The 10,287-nt window shown below is 47.5% G+C and overlaps 2 protein-coding genes across 2 annotated transcripts in view; both read right to left on the bottom strand.

Moving 5' to 3' along the window:
- Positions 1-10,287, bottom strand: part of LOC142590050 (uncharacterized) — a 260,031-nt gene that overhangs the window by 73,371 nt on the left and 176,373 nt on the right. The window lies entirely within an intron of this gene.
- The window catches only part of LOC142590046 (uncharacterized), a 79,323-nt gene continuing 76,232 nt past the window's right edge, over positions 7,197-10,287 (bottom strand). Inside the window, exon 8 of the mRNA XM_075701878.1 lies at positions 7,197-10,090. Coding sequence (XP_075557993.1) covers positions 8,539-10,090 — 1,552 coding nt within the window. The 3' untranslated portion in view covers positions 7,197-8,538. The remainder of the gene's footprint in view (positions 10,091-10,287) is intronic.

Raw genomic sequence — 10,287 nt, 5'->3', positions numbered from 1 at the left:
CTCTGGCTTATATATAGGTAAAAATGGACTGCATAGTATTTTAAAAGAGCTGAAGACTGAACTTGAGAAGTTTCAAGGACTTTATTGAACCGTAATGGCTACAATGAAAAAAAAAACATAATAAAAATGCTTTGCAATCCGTGACATCACACTGAAGTACCGGATCTGGGATTTTGGCAAGAAATTCAAAAAATCAAACATTTACCCTCATTTTCTTCTCTGATAATCAGCCTATTACCACGAAATAAATGAAGGTAGTGTCCTACAAGAATACTTGATCAATATAAAGTGATTCAACATTTCACTTTAGAGTCCCTTAAAGCCCCTCCATCCACGCGCCACCGCCGCTTTCTTAAGTAGCGACAACCGTTATTGTGCGCCGCCTTTTCCCCTCGCACCAAATCCGGTTCCGGCATTTCCGGTTTCAAAATTTCCGGTTCCGGCATTTCCGCTTCCTGGAGATGTGCTGCGGGAATTACCGCTTTGACTACAGTGTACTAGAATAGTACACTGTAGCTTTGACTGCTGTTAGACGATGGTGAGACGCCCGCGCGTGCTTAGCAGAGCTGTGGCAGTCACCATGAGAATAATGCAAAGGGAACAAGCTGTTGTATTCCGCTGATGTAGTAGTTCACGGTCGCTGTTTTCTAAATGCACGAAAAGCGGCAGTGCTCTCCAAGCGCCCAGGCACTACATTCCACTGTACGTTGTCTTTCGTGGCACAACCCGTCGCAGGTTGACGCAAATCAGCGAACAGGATCAGATCGCTGATTACGATAGGCGGTGGTTCTTGGATGGAATCGCATTCACAGTTTGAACCGCGGCTGGTGCAATCAAAGCCTCTCCATCAACGCGAAAGTAAACAATGCAAAAAAAAAACACATAGCGTCACTTCCACTCGGAACAGGAAGCTGCAGCTACGTAAGTTCCGCTTGGCGCCGGAAGCTAAGGGATGAGTGGAAGAGGACCGTGGAGGAGGATGGTAGGTTGGTGGTACTTAACATGGTCGGCGGAAATGTGTATGGAGGGGCTTTAGTGTCCCTATAAGTTTGATCCACAGATTACTAATACTGTGTGACTGGCTACACTTTCACTGATTTATTTATTTATTTATTTATTCATATTACCTTACAGGCCCATTGAAGGGCATTGAGTAAGGGGGGCAACAGTAATTGCATGACAAAAATAGCAAAGTGCAACATCGTTACACAATATTAACATGCAATGAATTCAGGTTATCACGGAATGCTTCACAATTGGAGATGGATGCAGTCTGATTCAGGAGACCGTTCAAATGTGCAATAGCTCTAGGTAGTGGGGATGAGTTGAATGCCTGCGTTTGACCATGAATGCGCATGAAATTAAGTGCGTAGTGAATGCATCGAGATGTGTTCACAGGAGCATGAAGGGTCAAACAGTGAAAGTAATTACTATAAGTATACCTGTGAAACAGACATAAAAGAACAATGACGTGGAGGTTTTCTAATGACTGTAATGCAAGGTCTTTTTTTATTCGAGTAATGCTCGAATGATAGTCATAGTTGCCAGAGATGAATCTGGTTGCCCTATTCTGAACGGCTTTCAACATACGGATTAGATAATCTTGATATGGTGACCATGTGGATGAAGCGTATTCTAGTTGTGGGCGAACATAAGTAAGATATGCTAATTTTCGTACATTAAAAGGCGCGTTGCGCAAGTTTCTACGCAGGTGGCCGAGAGGTTGAGAAGCTTTGGATGAGACAGTTGCTACATGCATTGTCCAGGATAAGTCCGATGAAAGATAAACGCTGAGATATTTGTATGATGGGGCAGTCAAAATTACGGTATTATTAATTGAATAGTGACACAGTGAGTTAGTGCGCTTTCGACTAAACAGGATTAACTTGCATTTGGAGGCATTAAGGGACATCTGCCCAGTTTACCCGCCGCGGTTGCTCAGTGGCTATGGTGTTGGGCTGCTGAGCACGAGGTCGCGGGATCGAATCCCGGCCACGGCGGCCGCATTTCGATGGGGGCGAAATGCGAAAACACCCGTGTGCTTAGATTTAGGTGCACGTTAAAGAACCCCAGGTGGTCAAAATTTCCGGAGTCCTCCACTACGGCGTGCCTCATAATCAGAAAGTGGTTTTGGCACGTAAAACCCCAAATATTATATTATTATATATCTGCCCAGTTATGCACCATATATAGATTAGTTCGAGGTCATTTTAGAGAGTAAAATGATCATCGAAACATTTAATATTGCGGTAGATGATGCAGTCATCAGCGAACGACCTAACTGAGGATGAAAGATTAGTGGGCAAGTCGTTGATGTATATTAAAGAGTAATGGACCTAGCACACTGCCTTGGGGGACACTGCACGTGAGGTCACAAAGCTTAGATGAAATGTTGTTGACCACTGTAAATTGCTGACACGAAGACAAGAAGTTATGTAGCCAAGAGAGTGTTAATGAATCAATACAAAGGACAGACAATTTGGAAATCAAATGGTAATCGGGTACAGTAGCGGACGCCTTAGCGAAATCAAGAAACAGTCAATTGTTTGATTGTTAGTGTTCATGTTAAAGTGAAGGTCAGTCGTGAATTCAAATAACTGAGTGTCAAGTGAGTAGCCTTTTCTGAAGCCATGCTGATTAGAGAAAAAAAGTTATTTGATTCAAGGTGACTGTAGATGTAACAAGATATTATATGTTCAAGTAATTTGCAGCATACGCATGTTAATGAAATGGGTCGATAATTACAGGGCGAGTGGTTGTCACCGGATTTAAATAGGGGAACTACCTTACCAATCCTCCTGTCCTTGGGCAGCTCACTTGAAGATGAAGACTAGTTAAAGAGGAAATATCAGCAGTGTCCTTCAGTATTTTAGATTTGATGTGATCAATGCCAGATGAAGTAGAAGCTTTAAGGTTTGTGCTGAGGTTCGCGATACCTTCGGCAGTGATGGGAGTGATGGCAGTGATGGAGCGATGAAAGGGAAGGGTTGTTCAGGAGCAAGTGGCACATTGGAACAGTCTTCCTGTGTACAAACAAATGCGAAATATGCATTGAAAGCATTGATGGAGAATGCAACAACAAAAGAGTTCTGGCAGACTATTTCTTCTTTTGTTGTTTTTTAACCAGTTTTCATGTGTCTCTAATAAAGAAGTATGCCATCTTGCTATCCATACGTATATCCTCGTTACCTAGAACTGACATTCTTAGCAATTGCAGTTGATGTCAATTAATTCGGCCCCGATGGAGCTGGTAAAATTGGTGCAGTTATCTGGAGGGTTGAATTGAACGAGAAGCAGTAAAAACATCAAAACACGCTGCTGATTATTATTGCACAATTTGCCCAGATTATAACACGTCCTAGAATAGAATGCGCACCCACTATTTATGGGCTCGAAGTAGGAAATTAGTTATTATTTTAGAGCTCCTCAACAAAGTAGAAAATCGAACATGCATCAGATTGTTTAGCACGAAAAACGTAGCTGCCTCCAATTCTGGCAACAAGAAAAAGACGAAACCAGTGAAAATGATCTTTACAGAACAGAAATTTATTTAATATCCATCATCATCACTCTCAGACAGCACTTTATCGCTGTCTATGAAGAATCGGAACATGTCGTCTTCCGTAAAGTCCATAGCACATTTAATGTTATGCATTTACCGAGTGACTCTGCAACATTCTCAAACACGGCGGTCCACGCCTATACTAACCACTTTGTTATTTTGTCCTGCGATGCACCAATTCTCCGTAACCTCAAGAACACATGACGTAACTTGTTACCGCTAGCTTAGCATGTAAAATGAATCATTTCAATGTGCTTTCGTAATCAGGCTGAAAGTGACGCCTCGTTGTCGTCATGCTATACAAAATGTTTTTCTGTTTCTGTCCATGGTAGCCATCTTGCGGTGGCAATGGCGATGATGATAGCTCGGCTGGCTCCTGTTGTGAACAAGGTTCTGGTTTCATATCGAATTGCACCACCCGAGCAAGATGCGGTGTCCCAATCCACGCCCTAGCAACGGCTCTCTCTGGCTTACAAAAACTAATTGTCTAGTACCATACTTTTGGTGACTGCACGCATTGGAAGCAATTGTGGAGCCGAAACATGTCATGGACATGTTTTGGACACCACTTACTTCCAGATGAATTTTCTTGAAAAGAAAAGGCATGCATTAGAATCGTGTAAATACTGTAATATAGTTCATTATGAGCTTACATTTTTGAAATTATCTGGGGAAGGCTAACTTTAGGATGAAAATAATGAAAGTTTGGTGGCATAGAAATGTATGGCCACCAGCCGGGACCTTTAGCCGGGGCCAAAGTACCTGAAGAATTGAATTGACTGGAGTCGAATTACCTGAAGTGTACTGTACTGCAGTAGAACTATTGGTACATATTTTAGGGGACCGTGAAAAAATAATGTATGATTGAAGAAAATATAACATCTGATAATAGTTACGTCAGCATTACTGGTGAAACAAGAAGCTACCCTTCACACATAATCTTACTTGAAGTTTAATAGGAGGCCAGTAAGCTATTGAAAACCCACCCAGTAATGCTTAGCTCAGCCTGGTGGCTAGATTGAATGCTAAACACTGTCTTTGCAGCAATTGTAGCACATGAATCACACTAAATGAAGCTTGTAGTAATTTCCATCTGGTGCTTGGGTTGAATATTCGATAACAACTACGTCTTTTTGATCATTTACAGCCATATTTAGGTTTCTGCACAGCCTTGTACATAGAAGCAACATTGAAGCTAAACATTTCGACAGAATTACCTGTCTGGTTGAGAAAGATTAGGACTTTCAGGCTGACTCCAACCAAACAAGGGAATTTTATTAGCCCAACATTTCGGAGCCTGTTCGACTCCTTCTTCAGTGAGTATCGTGAAGTAGCGTGAAGGGCAACCTATCCATGGCCCTGGCGACATGACGAAAAGAAGAAAAGGACGCCCAGCCAGGTAGATCGCCGCTCGAGGTCGCCAAAACACCTGCGCTCCCCTGTGCCCACCCCCCTCCCCCTGCATCCCATCAAAGGATCAAAGGCACTCTCGCGGGTTTAGCTCCCCCAGCATCGGTCATCCCACTCGATCAGCACCCCAGCACCGCTGTAGCCATCCCACCCTTTCACCTCCCTGCCCCATTCCTGTCTGTCAAATGTCTCCCCACCTTCCGTACTCTCCCCTCCTTTTTACAAAAGATCCTTTAAAAGTTACACACCACCACCCCTGAAGAATACGTCCTGGAGAAGCAGCCAAACAGGCAACGAAACGTCGGGCTAGCAAAATTCACTTATTTGGTTGAAGTCAGTCTGAAAGTCCAGAAGCAACATTGCATGGAATCGAACGGCACTAGACAGTGTCCGCAAACATGACCGTGGAACAACCACATGTGTCGTCATCCACCTTCTCTTGGCTTTAACTTCGTGAGTCATTTTGATATTGGCCACCATCGACGATTTAAACACGGCGATGGAAATCCTTCTGTGCTGCATGGCAGGTTCTGCTAATTTACTGTTTTTCAGCGAAGACATGTGGCGGCCAATGTAGGTGCTACCGACGGACTTTGCCGTATCGGTGGTGCGCTGTAGCATGTTTTTGGATGTAACAACCATGGAGAGAAATGTAACAAACGAGAAGCTAAATGGTCCCATGTAAACTATTGCTGGCCTTGCTGACCAAGCTGGCCTTGTTGCTGGATGGTAGCTTGACTGCAAACATTCTTCGCTTGGGAGTCAGGGCGATGAGGCTTTCACATGGTTAGGGGGCAATTAGCTTGGAAAATGAGTTTGTAGCATTGCCCGGACTTGCCCTGTTGAATTTTAGGACGGTCATAACCACATGCAACTTTCTATTACCCATTTGAGGTACAGATATTTGTGCATGCTGCCTGCCCATTTCTTTTCATTCATTGCGCGAGTCCATGCTCCTGTCTCATTTGTGGGTTGTACCATGGGCTGCAATGCCAATCAACTCTTCACTGATTGTGATTTGGAGTGGTTTAGCAGTGTACATATGTGGGCTTGCCAGATGATAGTGCTATTAATAGAAATTAAAGGAGAGTCAGTCTAGGCTGCAGAGTATTATTCTGAAACATTAACGAAAGTTGGTTATCTCTAGAAACAAAAGCCAAACTTCAGGAACTTTATACCCGGGCTGCCTAATCTATGACATCAGTGGGGCATTGCCTTACCTTTGTGAACTAGAACAGTTCTGTGGGAGGAATGTTTCCAAATGTTGATAGGTGGAGTCAAAGCTTGTTCAAGAATTTAGTTTAAATCTTCCTGTATTGATAAACTTGACTAGACCTGAGCAGGCACTACCAAAAGCCATGACTTTGTGGTAAGCCGGTGTGAGATGACTACCTATCTGTATTGGCATCCCTTTTGCAGTAGTGTGGTGTCAGATAGTCATCTAGCCCTAGCCCTGCTTCAGCTAATTTGGTATTATATGCAAGCATAGCAGCGTAGAATATTACCTATCTTTCCTTGATTGAGGATGGTGTCAGGTAGTCATATGTATAGCCCTAGCCTGCTTGAGCTAATAGGGTATTATATGCAAGCATAGCAATGTAGAGTATTGCCTATCTCTCCTTGATTGCTCTCCATTAAGACCTTTATCTCTATATTGTGCAGTTACCGATGCCTGTAATGACTCTGGCTCTGTCAACCTGTTCCCTGCTTTTCTTTTTCATCAGTACTCTGAACTTCTCTTGCTCATCTTGACTGCTGGCCAATGACTGCTCGCCAATGAATACTTCCATCTGCTTTAAAATCCCTGCACTTCTGGAAGGTGGAGGTTCCCTACGGTTCTCGCTGGGTGAATATCCGGGCATTCCATTACGTTGTGCCGACTTGTGCCCAGACTTTTGCTGCAGCAGACACATGCCTTATCCCTGTCATGTCACAGCATCACCTATCTTTTCTTGTACTTCTATGGCATTAACTTATTCAGTGTTCCATATTTGTAATCTGCCATTCTATTTTATGTATTTGTACTGCAGGCCATATTTGGCTCAAATAGACATTTTTTGAGGTACTTCTTAAGCAAAACAATCTATTTCTATATAATGTTCCTTCTGAGGCAGTACCACTGTGGAAGATCAATATACCAACGTGACAGCATTGGTGATCTACTTCATAATCCTGCATGCATGCCTGGGAACCTGTAACATGTGCTCCTTTAGCAATGCACCAACATGCAGCATACCATGTTTCTCGTTTTATTTCTTTCCATGACAAGATAGCATCATTAGCACATTTGAAGCCACAGCCACGACTTCCAGGTTTCAGGGAAGCGCCTTTTGTACTATAGCGTCTCTTGAGCCTGTCACCTCGCAGTGACGTCAGTTCTGTGCGCACGAGGGCAAACATAGAAAATCCCTGCACAACACACAGCAAGATTCACGGGGAGCTGCTGACACCACTGCTGATGTCACTGGATTGGCTGCGTCTTCGTCTTCTATGGTTATCTCTAATGAGTTGCGGTGCCATTCTGGACAATGTCAAATTCTGCCGCGTTGTCGAATTCCACCATGCTGATGTTTTGATCCAATCAGGTAGGGCATAGCCAGTGAAGCAGACAAATGGGTGAATTCTGCAACACTTTTGAATCCAGAATAGCTCCCCTGAAAGCTGTCAAATCCTGCCACATTGCCAAATTCGTCATCTTTGACGTCAATAGGATTGACTAACTCTGTGGCTAACAGGGTAATCATACCTGATAGTTTTCTAGGAAACTCCATGGCTGTGCCATTCCTGATTGGCTCGGGAAAAAAATGGTGGAATTCAAAAATAAGGTGGAGTTTGGCAGCGTCCAAGATAATGTAGATTTTTATGCGATCTCTTGACACGTTTCTTGCTGGTGGGTTAAGTGGCACAATTTCTTTTTTTCCTGCTGTAGCTGCTGAGTCAAAAGCAGATGCAGGGTATACTGGGTTTGAAGTTACTCTTGAAGCAGGTGCTTTCGTGCATAGACTGCATTCTTACTGCATGCCACAACCTTCTGGTTGTGCTGTAAAGCCATGGCACTATCGGACGTACCACACCACAACCCCGCATACCTTGCAGCAGTGTACATTTTGCTGTGAAGCAGGTACACATAAAGAAAGAAAAATGAGCAGGACTATTCTTGGATGCTTATCTGAGTGTTTCATGTGCCTCCTTGCCTAACATGTGCTATGGCGCATGGTCAAGTTCGTAGAAGGTTCTTCATGGCCCAACTGTGAACTGGTGCTCCTGGTCGCTGGGACAGACGTTGAAGTGAGGGTGGCCCATTGACACAAACTGCGCAAAATTGTGTCCATGCACCACTGTATGTTACTGGCTTCTCGCGCCCCATTTCGTCTGGGTACCTGCGTCCGAAAATCTAGACGGAAGCGCCGTGCACCAGCAGCCCTCCGAAGATGCTGCAGGTTCGATGCGCACGTCTATGTTTGTTAGGTGCGGAGGGGCTCCCTTTGTGTCTTGGTTGCGACGTTGATCTTGGCAAAGTTTGGAACACGTTTTAAGGCGGGGGGGGGCGAAAACATGCGACGTCCTCACTTGTTGCATGATACACGGTCGCCCTTCATGCATCGGCCCACGGATTTCTTGTAGAGGCTCTCGGCGGGACAGTTGTGTACGTAGCCGCGCAGACCCGTGGACGCCTTCGAGTTTGGTGCGCACACGACGAACTTGCCGCAGTCTTCTGGGTGCGGGAACACGCCCCGCTTGTGACAGTCCACGGTATTCTCGTCAATCAGGATGAGCGGGGGCGCGAACGGGTCCGGGGGTATGGTGGGCAGCGGAGCCGCCGCCACAACTGGCCGTCGGTGACCGCCCCCAGCAGCAGCAGCAGTAGTTGATGCAGGACGCCTACCGCCTCCGCGGCGTCCGGGTCTCCGGCTGGGTCGACGCGTCGTCGTCGTGGTGGTGGTCGTCGAAGTCGTCGACGGCTCCTCGTCTTCGTACTCGTACTCGTACTCGACGTCTTCGTACTGCGGCGGCGCCGGCGTCGTCGGCCTCCGCGTCGTCGTAGTCGTCGTCGTGGTGGTGGTCGGCGGCAGGGTCTGCTGGACGGGCCTACGGCGCAGCGCGACCCGGTCGCCCGGTCGCACGCGGATTCTCTTGCCGCGACGACCTCCGCCGGGAGCCGGCTGGTCTCCCGTGGGCTTGCCGTTGACTCTGACCACCTTGTTGATGCGCACCTTGGTTCCCTTCTTGAAGCTGAGCGGCACCAGGACCTCGGCGTCCGTCTGGAAGTCCGGCGGGAAGTCTATCGGCGTCACGGCCGTATCCCTATACGAGGACGTCGACGGCTGCGTCGGGTACACCGAGGGCGGCACCGTCGGGGGTGAGAACGCGGGCGCGGGAACGTTCACGGGAGCGTTCACGGGCGCCGGTGCCAGAGGGGGACCGACGGGCGCCTCCTGGTAGCCTTGAAAGACTTGCTGCTGTTGTTGCGACGGCGGCTGCAGCTGCAGTTGCTGTTGCGGCTGTCCCCTCTCGGGCGCCTGGTACACGAACTGGAAGGGCATTCGCGGAGGCAGCGTTCCGTGTATGGGTCCCACGAATACGTTGGTCTCTTCTCGGGGCGTCGGAGTCGGATGTGCAGCGTACGGAGTCGGCGGCGGAGGAGCAAACTGCGTAGGCGGCGGGCGAGCCGGCTCGACGTACTGGAACAGCTGGGGTTCCTGGAACAGCGGGGGCCTCCGGATGACGTGACCCTGAGCCGCGGCGCTGCTGTCGTTGTACACGGGCCGGAACGGCGGTTCGGTGGGGACGAACAGCTGAGGCGGGAGCCGACGGGATCCCGTGCCGACGCCGGGTCCCGCCGGGTTCTCGGCCGAGGTCAGGATGGTCTGCAGCTTCTCGACGCCGCCGATGCTCTGCAGGAGTTTGAGCAGTTCGGCGACGTTCTGGTCGGCCGCCTTGGTGGTCGTGGTCGGGGGCCGCGGTGTGGTCGTGGTTGTGGTGGTCGTCGTCGTGGTTGGTCTTGGGGTCGTGGTTGTCGTCGTCGTCGTGGTCGTGGTGGTGGTGGTGGTGGAGCGAGCCTTGGACCGCCGCGGCTTGCGCGTCGTGGTGGACGGAGCCTCGGTTGGTGTCTGGACCCTGCGAAAGTCGGCGAACATGTTAGTGTTAGCACTTTGGTGCTTAGTGTCCGCGCACATTTCGGGTTTCCTCTACAAAATGATTAAAGAAAACTAAAGGTTAAGGTCTAAAGGCGCACACGTCAACGCGACAGAAGACTTGCAGGAGATACAACTGCGCATTTATTTATACCCTCCTTGTAGACCTCAAAGAAAGTC

This window comes from Dermacentor variabilis, chromosome 8, assembly GCF_050947875.1.
Source record: "Dermacentor variabilis isolate Ectoservices chromosome 8, ASM5094787v1, whole genome shotgun sequence".
Lineage (NCBI taxonomy): Eukaryota > Metazoa > Arthropoda > Arachnida > Ixodida > Ixodidae > Dermacentor > Dermacentor variabilis.
This window is presented reverse-complemented; position numbering and strand designations above follow the sequence as displayed.